A 21,396-nucleotide genomic window follows, 5' to 3' on the forward strand; every position below is an offset into this window, starting at 1 on the left:
CACTAAGGGAGCCGTCTAGACTAGCACAATTCTAAGGAGAAATGCACAAACTTCAATGGACAAATTAACAACAACAATGGCCGGAATCAGTGAGATGAGATGGAGTGAAAGTGGGACAACAATATCAGTAAATTACAATCGTATCTTGCATAGTGGTAATGAGGGAAGCATATATGGAGTAGGGATATTCGTAGCCAGAAGAATGAAAGGAACGCTACATTCCTGGACCCCCACTTTAGTCAGACTCATTAAGGACACGTTAAAGACGACTTCTATGCTACTCTTACAACCACTCTTACTGGCATCCTTCGAATTAATATCACTATTCCAGTGGATCATTGGAGTTAGTCTGTTCCCACATAGAGATGTCCACAAATACACGTGGAAAATCCGAGTGGAAATGCACGAAACCAAATCGACCATATTTGCCTAAGCAGAAAATGAAGAAAGTCTCTCCTGGAAGTGAGAAACAAGAGGGGAGCAACGATAGACAGCGATCACGAGCTGATCATTGGGGAGCTTTCAATTAATCTGGACCGCAATCGCCCGCAAAGCGCTGACTGAACAATAGTCGAAAATATGGAAAATTAATAAAAAATCGTCATAGCTTCGATGTTGTTTAGCCTTTATGTATTTTGTTCGACATATTTGATGACTACAAAGGTATATAAGCTTTGGTTTGCCGAAGCTAGCTTCCTTTCTTGTTTTTTTATTTCTCGTTTGGGATCAATACGATATCTTATATATTCCGATCCGACCCGATTCGATATATACTCTACATGCAATAACTAAAAACCTTTTGGTAAAGTTTCAGTTTCAGCGAGATAGCTTAGAGCAGTCTTTTCCAAAGTGGGCGAAACCGCCCCCTTGTGGGCGCTGCAGGTCTCAAGGGGGGCGGTAAGAGAGAGGGATACTATAAAGTTGCATTTCAATAATCATTCTTATTGGCAGGTGGAGCCCGTAAGAGTTAAGTTGAGACCTAAGCGCCATTGTATGTTACCTACTGCGCTCAGGTTTCAAGTTGCGGGTTATAGTAAGTTTCTTTTAGAATTCTTCGTTAATATACATACATATACAGGTCTTAATAATTAATTAATTTAATTTGAAGTTATTGTGGTTTTTAAATAGGTGAAAAAAATGGGAAAAAAATATTTATTTTCAAAGTGGGCAGTAGACAAAATAAGTTTGGGAACCACTGGCTTAGAGTATGCTAGTTTATGGTTCATAGAAACAAACAGACCGGCAAATGTTCACATTAACATCGATTCAGGCGGTGTTTTATATATAAATATGTATATGCCTGAATAGGACTTTATGCAACATATATATATATAGGTATATGCCCAATTTGAGAATAGATATTTACCGCAACTTCGTGCAATAACTACACACTTAAAACTGAGAGACTAGTTTGCGTAGAAACGGGCAGGCGGACAGACGAACAAATGTACAGACGTATTTCTATTCAGATCGTGATGCTGATCAAGAATATACATATAGTACTTTATGGAGTCTGAGGTGTCTCCTTCACTGCGTTGCAAACTTCTGACCAAAATTATAATACCCTTTGCTCTGCAAGGATATAACAAGAAAGATACCCTTGCAGTCATCTAAAATGTCGAACAAAATACATAAAGGTTAAACAACATCGAAGCTATGACACTTTTTTTTTTATAAATTTTCTATTTTTTTGACAATTGTTTATATGAAAGCTATATTATGTATGTATTCAATAGTAGTTAAAAAACACCATCTGGAAGAAATTAAGGCAATATGATCAAAAAGTAAGGCGTTATAATTTTTTCCTGTGATTTAATACCTTTGCAGAGGGTATTATCAAATCAGTCAGTAGTTTGCAATGCTGTGAAGGAGACACCTCAGACCCCATAAAGTAAAAAACGATCTGAATCGAAATACGTCTGCAGTTCTGTCTGTCTAGCCGTCTGCCTGTCTTTCTGTAATACGAAATAATGCATGTTAAAAAACGGAAAAGAAAACGAAATAACTTTGCACCGTTAAACTAAACTTTGAAGAAATGCAGGAATTCAATGGAGCGGAGAAAATCCCAAATTAGTTTTTCCAAGCGGAAGCCGAATGCCACACTCCTATGCCCTTCATCACTTCCTGCAATATTTTTTTTTCAAAATTGCGTGGTTCTGCAGTAGTATTCATAGCTAAATTTTCAAGTCATAAGAAGAGCATTTAATTATTTTTTCTTTTATACAATTACATCACCTTCACTAAAAACTCAGTGCTTTTGCTAAATGTAAGAATCTTTATCAATATTCTTATCTATATATTATAGCTATATTTTTTAAAAAGGCAATTATATTTATTATGTTTAGATTTTAAAGGTGGTCAACATACCTTTAGCAGGAACATTTGGCTTCGTGTAAAATTCGCAACTAAACCACTGGCTTTAATTTCTTGTACCGATATGGGTTTTATGTTTTCGCTTAAATTTTCATCCAAGTGTAAACAATCATTCTTGTCGGTGCATGAAAGGCTGCAGGTTTCCATTGGAATGTCGTCATAAGCGTTGTTCCAGAAAATGCCTTCGTCGGTATTGTAGAAATCCTTGGGAAGGTCGTTAATAAGCTTAGAGACATTTTGATTATGATTACATTCGAAGCAATCTTCATCTGAATCGCACTGAGAACTGTTTTCCAAGCAAGATCCACTGCAACCTGATAGTGAAACTGAATCACTTGACAATAACTCAACAGAATAAGACCTCGTTGATTGTGGAAATTTACTCGAGTCATTGTACTTCCCGTTCATAAAGATAATTGAGGCAGGACTGTTTTTGGCGATGGACGGTGGATGAGAGTCGGTTTTAAAATATTTCTCATGGGGATGACAAATTTCATTGTTCCAAATATCATCAAACTGTTGTTCTTCTCCCTTGATTTGAAAATTATTTAATCTGCGCTCTAGATCAATGTTACACTTTTTGTTATTTGCTGTGGCAGCACTTAGCAGTTCATTAGTTGTCATTTTGGTCAAATTTTTATTCGAAAAGTTCTGCAAATCGTTATGGTCCAAAAAACCCTTTATTTGAAGTAAGCCATCAATTTCATCGCGTTCTTTGAGCAGTTGCTTTTCATTGTAATCATCGTTCACCGAGTCTCCATCCTTAATTGTTTGAAATCGTTGCTGACTGCGTTTTTTTTTATTGGCAGAAAAGCCGGGATCAGAGATGCTGTTAATAGAAAGGTTATCTTTAAAACTTTCTTTATTGCGATCTTCTTTAGATAGGAGCTTTGAAAACATACTGCATTCGTAGCTTTCGTTGCTGGAAGCTTCAGGAAGTTTAGTTTTTCTCTTCAACGGCTGATCATTCATATGTACACGGCCAAACATAATTATTTGTTGAAGGCGGGAGGATGGCTTTGGTTGCGTAATAGAAACAATGCTGCTGCACTTGTTGCTGCCATTTCTTTCCCCAGTTCCTGGGTTTTTAAACATCCACTCCGGTATAGAATGATTATCGCGCGCATCGTTTGGCTTCGGTATTCGAGTCGCTGATTTTCGGTGAGAGCTGCTCCTTTTGTTCTCAATGCGGGCAATGCGGTCTTTCCGGGAAATAACACCGACGACTGCATTTGGAAAACCAATACAATCATTATGGGATTTCCAGTTGCGCGATATTTTACAGTCACATATATCATCAACATTACTCTCTATTATGACAGTCTCTAAATTGTCCAAATTACTTGCGGAACTTACGGCGCATTGTGTTGAAACGTAGTTTGTATCATTAGTATAAGTTTTAAATTTTGAGTCCTGAGGCGTCAGCTCTTGCCAAGAATCAGCTTTTGGCATTTTAAGATTTTCCAGCAAAATCCGTGAGCTGTTTGACGATCGATTTTGACCGTTTCGATGCCTATCCTCGATTATCGGTATATTTTTCAACTGACGGCGGTATCCACCAAATGGATTCGGATTGTATCGTTGCGCAGTCAAAGGTGAATCGTTTGACTTGTGAATAATAGCATTCTTGCACTGGTGCACATAATTAACCTTTAGCAAGTCCATTTTGGGTACACTGGTACTATTTGGCGAATCAATATTGTTTTCTCTGTCAACCACATCGCCAAAAGGTTTCATTTGCGATTGAGTGCTAGACATTTTTTCTTAAAAATGAATAGCTCGATGATAAAAAGCTCATCAAAAATATTACAACAATTTTATTTTGTTCTCTAACGTTTAACAACTCGAAAGCCTATGTTCTACTTTTTTAAAATTGGTTTTCCGGCGGTTGATAACGGTTAATCTAAAACATCATTATTTTTAACATTTTCACCCCGCACACATTAACAACTAAAAGCCGGTTTTTATCCGTCAACCGTTGCCACACCCGGCACTTGATTCCGACTGCAAGGTTTTGTAGCTACTTCTTCAGAAGCTCAGATTACACTGTTGTTGGAAAGCCAACAAAGAAGCAGCGGTTGCGGTTGAAACAAGTTTTTCGTGTGTTAAAAGTTGGATACACTTAAACACTATTATTAGAAAAATGTACCTAGGTAAACATTATAATAACAAATAAATTATGTACATTATTAAAAATAACAACCAATACATTCCTTAATTTTTGACAATTTTAAGAATGGTTGGTAAACAAAACTGTTTGAAACCGTATATTTTTTAATTCGTTTACGTCAGAGACTTTGTGTGTAAATCGAAAAATAAATAAATTGTATTGCAATTAAATAAAGATTTAAAGAGTAATTAAGGGGCACAACTAGTGTGACGGCCTAAAAAAATGGTGATTTTTGGGAATTTTTATAAAAAAAACTACTTGATCAATTCTTTTCAAATTTTCAGAATATATTTATACATGTTTGAAGAATATACAGTAAAATTTTTAAAGAAAAAAATTAAATATTTTTTAAGCTAGAGCCGATCTCCAACGGCGCTAAAAAAAAAAGTGCCCCAACTGCTGCAGTGATTCCGGCCTTCTCCGTGGATGAAATCAAAAAATGAAAAATTCTCGTTAAACTAGATGATATTGTCCATACAATGACCTACGATAAATAAAAAATATCAAAAATTGACAAAATGGCGGCGTTTAAAAAAATAAAAATCGAATTTTACCCAAAATTTTGGTCGTTTTTGGCCTGCCAAAATTCGATTTTTGATCGGATCAAAAAACCGATAGGTCATTGTAGGGAGGACTATATATAGAACATCTAAAAAAAATTTGATAGTGATCGGATCATTAGTTTTTAAGTTATCACTGCAGCAAATTCGGAAAATGCTGTTTCGAGAAAAACTCGTTTAAAGATAAAATGATCGTATACACTGCTATACGAGCGGCTGCTCTTAAAGTTGCTATAACTCAAAAACTATTTAAGATAACGATTTGAAATTTTAATATGTTATTTTTAAAGGTGTAATCTACTGAAATATGAAAGAAAAAAAAAAGATTTTTTTGAAATGTCACACTAGTTGTGCCCCTTAAGAAAGATTTTGTTTTCATTACAAATCGCAGTATATGATTTATAATTTGTTACGAATATGTATTAAATAAAAAAAAATGTAGCAAAAGTTAGTTAAATTGATGGGCAGCCAGAAGGACGGACTATAAGCACTATAGGTGTGTCAATACCTTCGTTACAAACGTTAGATAAAATAAAAACCCTCTTGTCAAGGGCATCAAAAGGGGTCAAAGTTTTGAGAATTTGTTGACATGCTTTTTCTTCCGTGTAGCTAGTCAATAACAGGCTGATATTTTTTCGCTTTACAGAAATGTTAAAAGAAGATATCTTGTGTATAGAGTTTAAGTTCGACATGTTTGATGCAACTTGTTTGATGTTTTCTTGCATGACCGCGGGGTCGGGGCGGATGGTGAACCGTTTATTGGCCGTAATATCTTTAATTGTTGCGCTTTCTCTTTATAATATTCTTCAACAAAGCCTATATTCTATGCTACTTGTTTTTTGTTGCCCTAATGACTTTTTCTTATTATTTTTTATGTAGAGATAACATAAGCAATCTTTACGTTTTAAGTGATGTGTATAACCTAGTGCAAATTAAATACATAAGTAGGTAATTTTCGTTACGTTTAGAAAACAGGTCTACATGAAAAACCAAACAAAGCTTACACGGAGTGTCTTCGTGGAACTGACCTGGAAAAAGCAGAGACCCAAAAGAAACCCTAACAGAAAGTTCAATTGAAAGTGAAACTCCGTAGAAAAAAGTGGAATAAAAAACTTGTATTAATAAAATTAAGCAAGCAGTGGCAAAATGAATTTTCAAATTTAAAATGCATAAAATTAATGTACATATGTGATTTACTGCAGGAACCTCAACCAGATAATGCACTGTTAAATTTTATCCGTTGTCTTTATCGAGTTACGTTAATATTATTTATTTTAAACATTTAAGGATGCCTTAATTTTTTTAATATAATTAACGAAAAATAAAAACCAAACAAAAGATATTTTATTTTTTATTATTATTTAGTATACAAATATAATTTGCTTAACTTTAAATTATAAAAATTTTATTTCAACCTTTGCTTGAACAAAAACGTCGGATACGCAAAAGTATATTATAATTATTATTTTTGAAAAGCATCACCTTATAAGTCGATCTAGACATACATATAAGGCGTATACGCCGCTGTCGCACAGTGGGCGATTTGGTCTCGCTAGCGGCATTTAATTAATAACTTCTAAACTAAAATAGATATCTTCAGTCGGTTTTTTTTCACCGATCAAAGAAAAATCATACAATTTTTTAAGTTAAAAAAAGTTTTTTTTTATACTTTTTTTTTTTTTTTTTAATTCAAAAAAAATATTTTTTAATTTTAAATGTTGATTTATTTTTATGTTTTTCAAACTTCAATTAATATATTCCATAAACAAACATAATTTAAAGATGGATAGAATTATATTCAGAATCATCGGAAAAACAAGAAAGGAAGCTAGCTTCGGCAAGCCGAAGCTTATATACCCTTGCAGTCATCAAATATGTCGAACCAAATGCATAAAGGTTAAATAAAATCGAAGCTAAGACGATTTTTCTATTCATTTTGCATATTTTCGACTATAGATCATAAGGGAGCTTTCATACTTGTCTGATGAAAAACAACGATGTTATAATTTTATTTCCGTTATTTCTAAATAGATTTTTCGATCTTTTCTATGGCAGCTATAAGATATAGTTGTCCGATTTTTATGAAACTTTTTTCTCAGTATAAGAGTGGTTAAAAAACTTGATATTCAAAAAATCATGCTCGTGGGATAAAAAACTACGATGTTATAAATTTATTTCCATGAATTCTATATATATTTTTCAAACTCTCCCATGGCAGCTATATGATAGAGTTATCCGATTTTGATCAAATTTAATCCGAAATTCAATAACTGTTGGAAAACGCCATCTTGAAGAATTCAAGTCGATCTGATCAAAAACAACGGCGTGAGAATTTTTTATTTCATTCTTTCGTATGGGAGCTATCCGATATAGTCGGCCGATCCGGCCCGTTCCGACTTATATACTGCGTGCAATAACTACACACCTTTTGGGAAAGTTTCAGCAAGATAGCTTTAAAACTGAGAGACTAGTTTGGGCAGAAACGGACAGACGGACAGATGGACAGACGGACAGACGTACATACAAATTCCGATTCTGCTCGTGATGCTGATCAAGAATATATATACTTTATGGGGTCTGAGGTGTCTCCTTCACTGCGTTGCAAACTTCTGACTGAAATTATAGTACCCTTTTGCTCTGCAAGGGTATAAAGATCCCTTTTTGCTACTGACATTGTGCCTTAAAAGTACCATAGTTTGAAGGCTAGCAGGTACTAGCAGTTCATATTACACACATTGAACGCCACTGATTCACACTTTCGGCTAATAAAAGAGTTAGACTGAATCCACTTGAATCAGGTAAGTTCTTCTCCACGAAAGACAGGCGTACGCTAATCCGGGCTCGTTGGCAATACACTGAATTGCCACTACGTTTTATGAGCTACACATTTATAGACCGGTCACAAGCATTAATTTTTTTTGTAATGCATACCTTGAAAATAATAAAAAACCAAACTTTTAATAAATTCACTAAAAATTGTAAATTTCCGTGGAACTTGAATTCGATGCGCGCAAACAGGTAAAATTTTGTAAAGTTCTTTGCAAAATCATTTTCTGTGTTTGTCCGTTCACAGCTGATGATCAGCTCATCGTAGAGCTTTTAAAATGCTTGGATAAATCTAATCAAAGTATCTATTATCGAATTGTAAAAAAAAACAAGAAAGGAAGCTAGCTTCGGCAAGCCGAAGCTTATATACCCTTGCAGTCATCAAACATGTCGAACAAAATACATAAAGGCTAACAACATCGAAGCTTTCCATATTTTCGACTATTGTTCATATGGCAGCTATATGATATAGTTGTCCGATTTTTATGAAATTTTCTCGGTTCAAGGGTAGTTCATAAAGTCGATGTTGTAAAAATCATGCTCGTGGAATAAAAAACAACAACGTTATGATTATTTTGCCATTATTTCTATATATATTTTTTGATCTTTCCTATGGCAGCTATATGATAGAGTTATCCGATTTTGATCAAATTTAATCCAAAATTCAATAGTAAATTGAAACGCAGTGAAGGAGACACCTCAGACCCCATAAAGTATATATATTCTTGATCAGCATAACGATCCGAATCGAAAAACATCTGTACGTCCGTCTGTCTGTCCGTCTGTTTGTCTGTCCGACTGTTTGTCTGTTCGTCTATTCGTCTGTCCGTCTGTCCGTTTCTTTTCAAACTAGTCTCTCAGTTTTAAAGCTATCTTGCTAAAACTTTCCCAAAAGTTGTGTAGTTATTGCACGCAGTATATAAGTCGGAACGGGCCGGATCGGCCGACTATATTGGATAGCTGCAATACGGAGGAATGGTATAAAAAAAACGTTGTTTTTGATCAGGTCGACCTGATTTCTTCCAGATGGCGTTTTCTAACTACTATTGAATTTCAAATTAAATATCATCAAAATCGGACTACTAAATCGTATAGCTGTCATATGAACAATAGTCGAAAATATGGAAAATTAACAGAAAAATCTTCATAGCTTCGACGTTGTTTGGCCCTTATGTATTTTGTTTGACATTTTTAATGACTGCAAGGGTATATAAGCTTCGGCTTTCTTTCTTGTTTGGTATATTTTAGTATTTTTTGATATGCCTCTCTCTGATTCCGATGATTCCGAATAACATTCTAGCCTTTTTTAGATAAAGTTTATTTGTGAAATATGTTAATTAAAGTTAAAAAAAATAAAAGTAAAAGAATATTTTATATTTTAAAAATATATTTAAAAAAAAAAAAAAAAATTTTTTTTACTTCAAAATTATATCATATTTCTCTGACCAGTGAAAAAACCCGACTGAATACATCTATTTCAGTTTAGAAGTTATTAATTAAATGCCGCTAGCGACACCAAATCGCTCACTGTGTGCGGTATTAAGGCAGGCTCTCACCTTATAGGGCCGAAAAATGGCACTTTTTTAAAAATATTGTTTTTAGAAAACGGTTAAAGATAAAAGGCTGAAATTTTTAGCTTTTTTTTTAAAAAAAAAAAAAATTTTCGAAAATGAAAAAAAACAAAAAGGGACGGGAGGGGGCGTTCCTCAGTTGCGGCATTTCGGCGAAAAGGTGTCCCGCTTACGGAAGTGATTCAACCAAAACGGGTAATCGGAAACTCAAAAACCAAAAGGATTCTTAAAATGTACAGTACTGTGCATAAAATGAACTAGGATCAGAAAAAAAACGAAAATTGCAAACGTTATTAGCTTTTAAAAAAATTTAGATTTTTGCGCTTTTTCCTCTCTAATTATTTTCTCAATTAAACAGTTTTCAATAGTTTTGGATAATCCTAGTTCATTAGTTAAAGGAAACAATTAGGAACATTTAAAAAAAAATTTATGGCGAATGGTTAACCCCAACGCCTTCAACTAATTCCGTATGGTCCGAAAACGTGGTTCCGAGATAAACGCGTTTAAAGTTTTGGCTTCAAATGGCCGGTGCTCGACATGTGCTCCATGTAAAGGCCTGTAACTCTTGTAATTTTTCAAATTTTGATCTGAAATTTGTTGAGCACATTCTTAAAACTTATGTCTTTATGGCTTTGCTATCCACCACTCTACCAATAATTTTTTCCTTGAACATAGATGTCACTTTAGCCTCAGCATCTCTGCCCCTTCCTGTAAGAGGACCGTTAAGGACTCACTAAGCCCAAGCGACTATTATTCCATAACTACATAAATTTGTTTCCGCTCAAACTCGAAAAACATACCACCGATTCCCAAATTTTAATTTGAAAAAGCCAACTGGGAACTGTATCTAACGAAATGCTTAACTTCCCTGCAACAGGTGATCTAAATCTTTTTGCTGCTAAAATAACTAAAACCATTAAAACGTCAGCCAATATCGCGATGCCGCAATCAAAACCCTGTACACGTTTCAGAATTCTCCCGTGGTTGAATCAAGCGCTCCAAGGCTTGAGGCCACAAAAACAATCTCTTTGGCAAATACACAAGCAAACCAGGGCCGACGTTGCCATTAAAGGGATGCCTTTGAAAGATTCACTTCTAACATTTCTCGCTTTGTCTTCCACCAAGAAAATATGGTTTGACCTAAAATACCTAATCGGGCATTCCCCAAACAACCTTAAAGTTATAATCTAAAAAAACGAACCCCACCTGCCTTCAGATATCGGAAATGCTTTCGGGAACTTATAGTTGGACTACTCCGAAAATGACAACTTCTCCCTAGAAGTTCGAAAATCCGAAATTCTTTCCCAAGAAAGTATTCCTTCTAAGCAAATCTCGACATCTAACGATCCTGACGCGAACTTCACTTTTAGAAAGCTTTAATACGCCCTTCAATATGCGAAAGGAAAAACTCCCGGTATGCCCCTAACTTTGCCTCTAACGATCTTGACGCGAACTTCACTATCAAAGAGCTTGAAAACGCCCTTTAATATACGAAAGGGAAAACTCCCGGTCTTGACAGTATCTCCTATCCGATGCTTAAATAGCCACCTTTAGTAGCTAAATATCGTCTATTTAAAATGCTCGCGGAGGGATCCTACCCCCTATGTGTGGAGATCCGACATTATTATCCCTATTTTAAAACCCCACAACCAACACATGAAATAACATCTTTCAGTTCGATATTATTACTTCCTTGCTTAAGCAAACAAATTGAACTTTCAATTTAAGCAGACGATGCCATTACATTTACATTTAGTAAATTTAAAAACAACCCGAATTTAAATAATAAAATCAAAGAAGTTCTCGATGAAAACAGCCAGCTAAATATACCCCCACAAGCGGTTTCTGAGACCGGACTACCTGCCCAAAGCCCCTCATAGTGATTCCACAAATCAAACGAATATTTGTTTCCCGGCTGCAACCTGATCTTACATCATTTAATGTCTCGTCTTATATCAAAGACAAAATAAATTATGTTAAAGTGAAGGGGGAAAATTTGACTTTTCATATGCTACGAACATTTCATTTTTCGAGATAAGTGTTCCTGATGAACTTTTTAACACCATATGCTCGAGTGATTTTTGGTCCGCTAAAATGGTGGTTAAGGAGTTCGTAGCAAGAATAAACAAGAAAGGAAGCTAGCTTCAGCAAGCCGAAGCTTATATACCCTTGCAGTCATCAAACAAGTCGAACAAAATACATAAAGGCTAACAACATCGAAGCTATGACAACTTTTTTATTAATTTTCCATATTTTCGACTATTGTTCATATGGCGGCTATATGATATAGTTGTCCGATTTTTATGAAATTTTTTTCTCGGTTCAAAGGTAGTTCATAAAGTCGATGTTGTAAAAATCATGCTCGTGGAATAAAAAACAACAACGTTATGATTATTTTGCCATTATTTCTATATCTATTTTTTGATCTTTCCTATGGCAGCTATATGATAGAGTTATCCGATTTTAATAAAATTTCATCCAAAATTCAATAGTAATTAAAAAAAAGCCATCTGGACGAAATCAAGTCAATTCGATGAAAAACAACGGCAGAATAATTTTTCCCTTTATTTTTTGACCTCTTGTATGGGAGCTATCCGATATAGTCGGCCGATCCGGCTCGTTCCGACTTATATACTGCGTGCAATAACTACAAAACTTTTGGGAAAGTTTCAGCACGATAGCTTCAAAACTGAGAGACTAGTTTACAGACGGATTTCGATTCAGATCGTGATGCTGATCAAGAATATATATACTTTATGGGGTCTGAGGTGTCTCCTTCACTGCGTTGCAAACTTCTGACTGAAATTATAATACCCTTTGCTCTGCAAGGGTATAAAAAGAAAGGCCCTGTGGGATTAAAACTCCCCAGCCGGGGACAACAATCCGTGCCGTCTTTAGCTCCTCCCCCAAAAAACTAACCACTAACCTCCTAATTAGCTATCAGAAAACAAGAGATTTGCGTAGCAAGCTATTCAAATTGTATACTGATAGCATTTCGTTTGCATCTAAAGATATTGTGTTTACAGAAACCTGGTTAAAGCCGGAGATCTGTACCTCCGAAGTTTTTCCCGGTAAGTACACAATATATAGGCATGACCGTCCCTCTAGACGGGGAGGGGGCGTCCTTATTGCAGTGGACGCTAACCTCACGTCAGAAGAGGTTTTGACAGAAGATCATTTGAACTTTGAGCTAGAATTTTTATGCGTAAAACTGTCTGTCGCTGGCAGGTTAATTTTTATTACCTGCTCTTACATGCCTCCTTCGTCCGAACTTGAGGACTATTTTAGGCACCTATCAGTCATAAAGTCAATTTCGAGTTCTTTGTCCGATATGGATCAGTTAGAAGTTTTAGGTGATTTTAATATACCTGGAACTACGTGGTCCTCGGATGATAATTCCAACGCTTTACAACCCATAGGCCAACATGATTTCATTGACGGTCTACTTGACATACCTCTGTGTCAGGTAAACCATGTTCGAAATTCATTAGATCGTTTACTTGATTTGTGCCTTGTTTCAAACCCTGAAAGTGTTTTTCTTTCTAGAGCATCACCACTTACGCTGCCTGAAGATCCGTATCACCCTGCTTTCGAGGTTACTATCGACACTGGTATAACTGTTAAAAATAATGCTATAAAGGCAGCCAAGCGAACTCATTGTTTTCGCAGGGCTAACTTTCTGAGACTTAATTATCTTATATCTGGCAATGACTGGTCCGATCTCTATTCCTGCAATAATATGGAAAACGCCATTACAATTTTTTATTCGACGATCAAACTGTTTTTTAGCTCGTGTGTTCCGCAACATAACCCGTCAACATTCAATAAACAACCTTGGTTAAGCAAAGAGTTGACACACCATAGGAATTTAAAGTCCACACTTTATAAAAAACTAGCGGACCCGGCGTACTTTGTCCCGCCCCAATTTCACGATTTCATATAACCCCAGAGTAATAATAGAACACTGTTATTTCAAATTTGTTGTGAAATTTTGTTGACTAGAAATCATTGGAGAGCGATGTGGTAACAAAGCGCCCGCTCGGTGGTGAATTTGCCTTTGAATCTGAATGTTGGGATGCAATTTTCAAAAAAAAGGGAGCTGTTCATTTTGATAAAAGAGAGACGCCATTACCTTATAACTTGGATTGTAGCCTGGTTGATGAACAACCTCGGCTCCAAATGACGTCATTTAAAAGCATCCGTTATATTTTCGTGCAAGCTTTAGGAAACTGTTTGATTGGGCTGAATTTCCATATAGTAGCGAATACAATGGCTCTGGTGGATGAGCCAAAACGGGCAATTTAATTTTGCCACCTGCACAGCATAAGCCGGGGGTTTTCGAAACTTCAGTGCATTGCAATGCTGACATACGACAGACAATGAACCAATAACAACGCAGCTATGATCTTTGTAGGGTGTTTCAGAATTGTATGCGAATGCAGCGCGATTCAAGTTTTCATTTGCGGCTCGTCTTCCTCAATTTTTTTTGTCGGGGTTGAGGTGGGGTTTGTGCGCGAAGTTGTGCCATTCGGGCAGGTGTCGATTCATTTATTTCTGCACGTTCCTCTTGCGTCCGACTATTACGGAAATTCGGACTATTTTTTACATTGCGCGAACGTCGTCCAAGCCTTAATCGTCTAACAGCTGGCAATATTTCCAATTGTATAAGCACACTCGATTTTTTTGTTTAAATATTTTTTTACCGACTTCATCGATACACAATCTCAACGCAGCTATGATCTTTGTTGTGTGTTTTAGAATTTTACATACAACATTGTGCACATCTGCTGAGCCGCTAGAGACTTTTCCAGAAGGTTTTCCCAAAATTTTCTTATGCTATAACCTTCTTCTTTGAGCCAGATCGGCCCAGCCGTTCTCTTGTAATGCGATTCCGCACATTTATTTATAGATATAGATATAAATATTTCATGTTGTCAGTCTGTTTTTGGAAAATACATAAGAGCTCGGTCAAACTTTACCACGATTAAGGCTACCGATCAGGCAATAGACGATCTAGTTGCCCAATTCTTTCAAACGACTTACACCACAGTGTTTTATTCAAGTGAGCCATATTTATACTCCGTACCTAATTCGGAGCTTATATGTATTTTGTTTCTCCTTTAACGAAAGCTCCCTACTTTTGGATCTTCAACGTGTTACACCAGTTAACGCTCCACGCCCTAACGGGATTCCTGGGTGTGTTTTTAAATACTGTCTAAACCCCTTCTCAAGCTGTTTACCCTATCCCTACAAAATTGTCAGTTTCTCCTTGTTTGGTAGGAGTCATTTGTGATTGAACTTCACAAAAAAGGAAAGATGTCGAATGCAAAAAACTATAGGGGTATTTTTAAATTGTCAGCAATTACAAAATTTTTTGAACGAGCAGCACCTTCGTAGATCAGTCATATCTCCATGCCAAAACGGATTTATGAAGCGCAGGTCTACTACAACTAATATTTTAGAGCTCACGTCCTTTGTGATAAATGGATATAAAAATCAATCTCAAATTGATGTCATTTACACACACTTCAGTAAAGCATTGGACTATGAAAATTACTTCCTATTGATATGCAATCTTGACATGATAGGAATTCCAGTTGATCTTTTAAGTTGGATCTTTGGTTATCTCAGTGGTCGGACACAAAGAGTCCTTTTCAAAAATTCCTTAAGTAGTCTCCCCAGAGTTATCTCTGGTTTACCACAAGGAAGTCACCTGGGACCATTACTTTTTACCCTGTATATTAATGACCTTGCATTGGTCATTGCGTATTCTCGCGTCCTTATGTTTTCTATATGTACTTATGTATTTATAATAACCCGATCACCTTCAATCAGACCTAAGAAATTTTCAAAACTGGCACCACCATAACTTACTAAATTTAAACAGCTCTATGTGCAAGCTGATGACGTTTTGTCAGGTCAATCCACATAATGTCACTTGAGTATGGGGCACCTGTTTGGAGTCCTCAATACGGAGTTCTCGATGATCGTATAAAATCAGTCCAAAAAAGCTTTTTACTTTTGGCTCTACGCCGGCTAAACTAAAAATGCTGGTAATCCTACCCTCCTATTCTAATAAATTTGCTCTCCCTTACTAATCGTAGAACGATGCTTGGTAATGTGTTTATTCGTAATCTTATTCGAGTTAAAATTGACAGTTGAGTTGACTAAATTTCTCATATCATATCATAGAGTAACTAGAAAATATGTTCCTTTAGTCTTATTTCTTTGTAGACCTAATTATAACGTGCATGAGCCTTTCAGAGTACTTTGTTATGACCTTAATAGACTGTTTTGTATAGTATTTACTAGTGACTCTCTACAGCTCCTAGAGCCATTAGTACTAAACTATGCCTTTAAATTTAAAATTAAATTAAATTTAAAATTTCTTTATCGCTTTATTAATTTGTATACCCTTGCAAAGCAAAGGGTATTATAATTTCAGTCAGAAGTTTGCAACGCAGTGAAGGAGACACCTTAGACCCCATAAAGTATATATATTCTTGATCAGCATCACGATCTGAATCGAAATCCGTCTGTACGTCTGTCCGTCTGTCCGTCGGTCCGTCCGTCTGTCTGTCCGTCTGTCTGTCCGTCTGTCCGTCGGTCCGTCCGTCTGTCTGTCCGTCTGTCTGTTTCTATGTAAACCAGTCTCTCAGTTTGAAGCTATCGTGCTGAAACTTTCCCAAAAGTTTTGTAGTTATTGCACGCAGTATATAAGTCGGAACGAGCCGGATCGGCCGACTCTGTCGGATAGCTCCCATACGAGAGATTGAAAAAAAAAATTCTCACTCCGTTGTTTTTGATCAGATCGACTTGATTTCTTCCAGATGGCGTTTTCTAACTACTATTGAATTTCGGATTAAATTTTATCAAAATCGGATAACTGTATCATATAGCTGCCATAGGAGAGATCAAAAAATATATTTAGAATTAATGGAAATTAATTGATAACGTCATTGTTTTTCATCACACGACTATGATTTTTTGAGTATCAAGTTTTTTAACTAGCCTTGATTTAAAAATTGCATAAAAATCGGACAACTATATCATATAGCTGCCATAGGAAAGATCGAAAAATGTATATAGAATTAACTGAAATAAAATGATAACATCGTTATTTCTCATCAGAAAATCATGATTTTTGGAATATAGAGTTTTCTAACGACTCTTGAATAACAAATTAAATTGTGGCCGGATGGCCAGACCGTCACAGCCAGCAGAAAAACGTACCGAATATCATTATTATTAGTTCTAGGAGAAAAGTATTATGAAGTTTTGTTTTGGATTTATAGTTATAAGGATTTGTTATAGATTTAAGAGAATGACCCTGAAGTCGGCGGCAAGGAGCCAAATATATATATAATTATGTTAAAGCTAAATACTTGGGATTAGAATATTAAACTGGGTAATAAACCCCGCCCACGGTATCGATCCTGGATAAAATACCAGAAAGCGCAGAGAGGTGCCAGATAAGCTTAGGAAGGATGAAGGGGAAAAAGGTATGCGGGCACACAGGGGAAGCAAGATCGAGGCAGTCGGTGAGAGATCAAAGTTGTGAACGGACGAGCGCGGGAAAACGCCAAGCAGGCGCATTTTTGGAGGAAACACGTGGGATCCCGAATACAGGTTAGAGGAACGCACTGTAATCGGTGCAGTGAGGATACTAATAGAATTAAATAAAGCAAGTAAAAATATTAACCCGTTGCCATTGATTTTTTCCTTGCGTAGTCTTGATAATACGAAACTCCTCCCCCTTGTAATTTACCCCACGGGCACAGTGAACAAAACGTTTTGGGAAGGCCGATCCTCCCTAGTTAGGACGGTAAAGGAAAGGCGGATCCTCCCTAGTGCATAACTCGTTTTGGGACGGACGATCCTCCCCGAGTAGGCCGGGAAAAGGGAAGGCGGATCCTCCCTGTAGGGCAATCGTTTTCGGGAAGGCCGATCCTCCCTAGGCAGGTCGGGAAATGGGCGGCGGATCCCCCCTAGTGAACAGATCGTTTTGGGATGGACGATCCTCCCCAGTTAGGACGGAAGAGGGAAGGCGGATCCTCCCTATAGTAAACTCGTTTGGGAAGGCCGATCCTCCCTGGGCAAGTCGGAAGAAGGGCGGCGGATCCCCCTTAACGCGCGTGAGTGGTTTTCTGAGCCCCGAATTGTTCTGTCGGCTGCGGCCTCGCCCGAAGGTCCAGCCGGTGGAATTTTCCGCCTCCGTTAGGCGAGAGTCTCTTTTCAGCGCAAAGTCTTCCGATCGGTTGCGGCCTCGCCCGAAGGTCCAGCCCGTGGAATTTTTGGATCCGAAGAACCCCTCCAAAACAGTATAAAATCTCTGTTCATCGAATGAACAGACCTCTCTAGCTCAGTGTCTCAGTGACTTACAAATTTTCTTGTAAAGGACCCCGGAATACGACTGAGATTCATATCCCGGCTAGAAAACTCTATTACAGCTGCCATATGAACAATAGTCAAAAATATGGAATATTAATAGAAAAGTCGTCAATGCTTCGATAATGTTGTATATAAGCTTCGGCTTGCCGAAGCTAGCTTCCTTTCTTGTTGTCTCTTATTTTAATATCGCGTCAAAATTTTCGCAAATCGTGCCGTACGATACAAGGCTGTCGCCCCTCGGTTGGTTGCCCGGCTTGTAAATTGGGGAAACACCTCCGGCTTAAATAAATACAAACTATTCTAAAGTTGTAGGAAGCAATACTATAAATAGCCATAATTATTTTGATAGATATAGAATAAGTTACTTTTTTAAAATTCTTGATCTGACAATTGATAAACAAAAGCATTAACCTTAACAATAGACTAAACATAATTACATTTTTAACCACGAAGCAGTCCTTTATGCATTCAACCACACTTTTAAAATCTGCAAGAGCCTTGTTGTTTTCCAAAATCGAGTATGGACTACCCATATATGACTGCGCCCCTTACCACGCTGCAGTCAGGCGTAGAAATGGTGCATTCCCATCCACTACTATAAAGTGTAGTCTAGCAGAAGCCGGATTACCGGATATCAAAACCTGAGTGGTCCAAACGACTTTTAAGCTATTATCCATACTGAAGTGCTAACGACCGGAAATGGCTTATTACAGATGGTGCAAAATCTAACGCTGAACTTGGATCGACCGTTTCCTGGGTCTCTTCGCATATAGAAATAGTCGGGACCAGCTAGCCGACAAAGCTGCAAAACTTGCCTTGTCACGTAATCATATCGGGAGTTCAAAAAGATATATGGAAAAACATCAAAGGATAATTGCTTGAAATCGAAATGGAAAAACGCTTATCTTCCACGGCTGTGCACAACAAGAGAATGCGCTATTCTTCCACGATTGAGAACCGGGCACACAGATCTCACCCACAAGCACATCCTAAACGGCGGAAGGAAGCCAAACTGACCCGACTTCGGGAGCGATCTATCAGTCGAATACCTAATTGATATATGCAGGCACAATCAAAATCACAGAACAAATCTCTTCAGTCCCACCTGACCCTTACAACTATTACCCAATCCAACCGCGATTAATAATTGTGGGAGCCGGCAAGGCGAGGAGAGCAGCGATACTGTCAGGAGGGTGCGAGCGGAGTGACGGAGAAGAATGAGAGTTAGTTGTAATTGACCAAGTGTGCAGAGCGGATGCTACGCAATTATTACTTAAATAAACAAATTAAATTGACTTTAAAAAGTGAAAATAATCTGTCCTTATTGAGGGGACTTACGGGTTACTACATTGGCGACGAGGTAAAACTGTTTTAAAAACAAAATATATACAAGAAATAGCAATAATTAGTCTCATTTAAATATAGATAAATATGTATTTATGTAAAACGAAAAACTGCGTATGGCATTGCCATTCCAAAAAAAAACTTAAAAAAGGAACATAATGTATAACATAAATGAGATTGATAATTGTTCTACTTGCAAAGTTTTCAGCGCAAAACCAAATTACGAAACATAGTTTAAAAGACTAAAAAAATAAAGAGAGGCTGAATTTTAAACAAGCCAGACAAATTAAGGCAGGTTCTCACATTGTGGGGCCGAAAAATGGCACTTTAAAAAAAAATTTTTTGAGAATACGTTTAAAGATAAAAAGCTGAAATTTTTAACTTTATTTGAAAACATATTTATTTTGCGAAAGAAATTTGAAAATTAAAAAATCAAAATAGGGGCGGGAGGGGGCGTTCCTCAGTTGCGGCATGTCGGCGAAAAGGTGTCCCGCTTACGGAAGTGATTCAACCAAAACGGGTAATCGGAAACTAGGATAAAAAAAAAAAAATTAAATTTGCAAAAGTTATTAGCTTTTAAAAAAATTAAGATTTTCGCGTTTTTTTCTCATTAATTTTCTCAAATAAAAAGTTTTCAATATTTTTAGATAATCCTAGTTCATAAGTTAAAGGAAACAATTAGGAACATTTAAAAAAATTGATGGCGATTGGTTAACCCTAACGCCTTCAATTACTTCCGTAAGGTACGAAAAGTGGTTCCAAGATAAGCGCGTTTAAAGTTTTGGCTTCAAAAGGCCGTTTCTCGACATGTGCTCTATGTATAGGCCTGGAACTCGTGTAATATTTTGAATTTAGATCTGAAATTTTTTGAGAACATTTTCGGAACAAATATCTATACGATTTTTTTTTTTGCGCCACAAAGTGAGAACCTGCCTTAAGAGAATTTACTCTGTAAGGAAAAAGGGATTAGTGAAAAGTTAAATTTTTGCAAGCCGCATATGCATGTGCAATTACACTGTGCGACAAAATTTAACAAAATCTTTGTTTAAGTTACTTTTTTGATTGTTTTCGGTTAAGGTGCATAAATTATGCACAAAAATATTTATGCCACATTTTAAGTGATACGATTTCTTTTTTCATGGTAAATTTTATGAAATTATTGTTATGAAAATAATTAACACAAAATATTATTGTTTTTTTACTTCCAATAAACTATTATTTTTTTTAAAAGTGAATTTTTTTCCAGATTTTTTTTGGCTTTTTCAAAGGTATCCTCGCGTAACAAGTTCCATACGTAGTCGCCCAGAGTATTGTAGTATGCTCACATATTGGTACCCTCTGTACCAGCCTACATATATTCAATTACAATGTTGTGAGTTATACATAAGCCAAATGTGCGGAGTGGCATAAACAAAACGTTCCCAGCAACTCAAGTGCGAGCTTATACAACTCACACAAGAATGCCACGGGAACCCAATGTGCTTACTCTGCAGGTTTGACATGCGCAACCCAAGTGCCAAGTCCGCATGCCTAACATGCGCGACCGAGCTGATCATATGTAAGCATAATACTCTCTCACGATACATATAATAATATATAAGCGACGGCTGCTCCGCTGCCGGCGTCTCCGACAACGCAGCTGCGCAGCCGAGGGCATATCTATACTTTAGACATATGCCTAGGGGCAGAGTTAAATCGGATGTTCCTGGAGTAGGACCTAGCGGCTCCTACTCCAATCTTTATCAACTTTTAATAAATAAACTAAACTAAACTAATATAACTGCAGTGCGTTTGATTTAAAGATATAATCAATACATGGCGACCGTGACAGGACCACAATCTTCGGACGTGTTTTAAAAACAAAAAAAAAAGCCAAGCGCGCGGTATCTGAAACCGAGTTCCCTGTGTATTTCAAATATTCATATACAACAAATGCGAATAGAAACAACGGCGTAACCAATGAAACAACTTAAAGGGGAATTACTAAGAATCCAAAGCTAAGTGGAATTTATGGAAAAACACAACAATTGAAGTGTTACGAGCCTGTGCGATGACCAGCACCGGCGCCGCCTGAGTCAAAAGGGCCAATAATAATAAAAACAAAAAAAAAAAAAAAAAAAAAAAAAAAAAAAAATAAAAGAAAAATATATATATACAATCA

At 36.7% G+C, this 21,396-nt stretch overlaps 1 protein-coding gene across 3 annotated transcripts in view; it reads right to left on the bottom strand.

The window, feature by feature from the left end:
• The window catches only part of LOC108101728 (guanine nucleotide exchange factor DBS), a 240,935-nt gene that overhangs the window by 34,044 nt on the left and 185,495 nt on the right, over positions 1–21,396 (bottom strand). The window contains exon 1 of one of the 3 annotated variants that reach the window (XM_043208207.1): positions 2,368–4,421. The exons of the other annotated variants lie outside the window; for them this stretch is intronic. Within the exon in view, the coding sequence (XP_043064142.1) occupies positions 2,368–4,131 (1,764 nt within the window). The 5' untranslated portion in view covers positions 4,132–4,421. Of the gene's footprint in view, positions 1–2,367; positions 4,422–21,396 lie in introns of those variants that run through there. 3 annotated transcript variants of the gene reach the window in all.

Source organism: Drosophila ficusphila, unplaced genomic scaffold (assembly GCF_018152265.1).
Source record: "Drosophila ficusphila isolate 14025-0441.05 unplaced genomic scaffold, ASM1815226v1 contig_414, whole genome shotgun sequence".
Classification (NCBI taxonomy): domain Eukaryota; kingdom Metazoa; phylum Arthropoda; class Insecta; order Diptera; family Drosophilidae; genus Drosophila; species Drosophila ficusphila.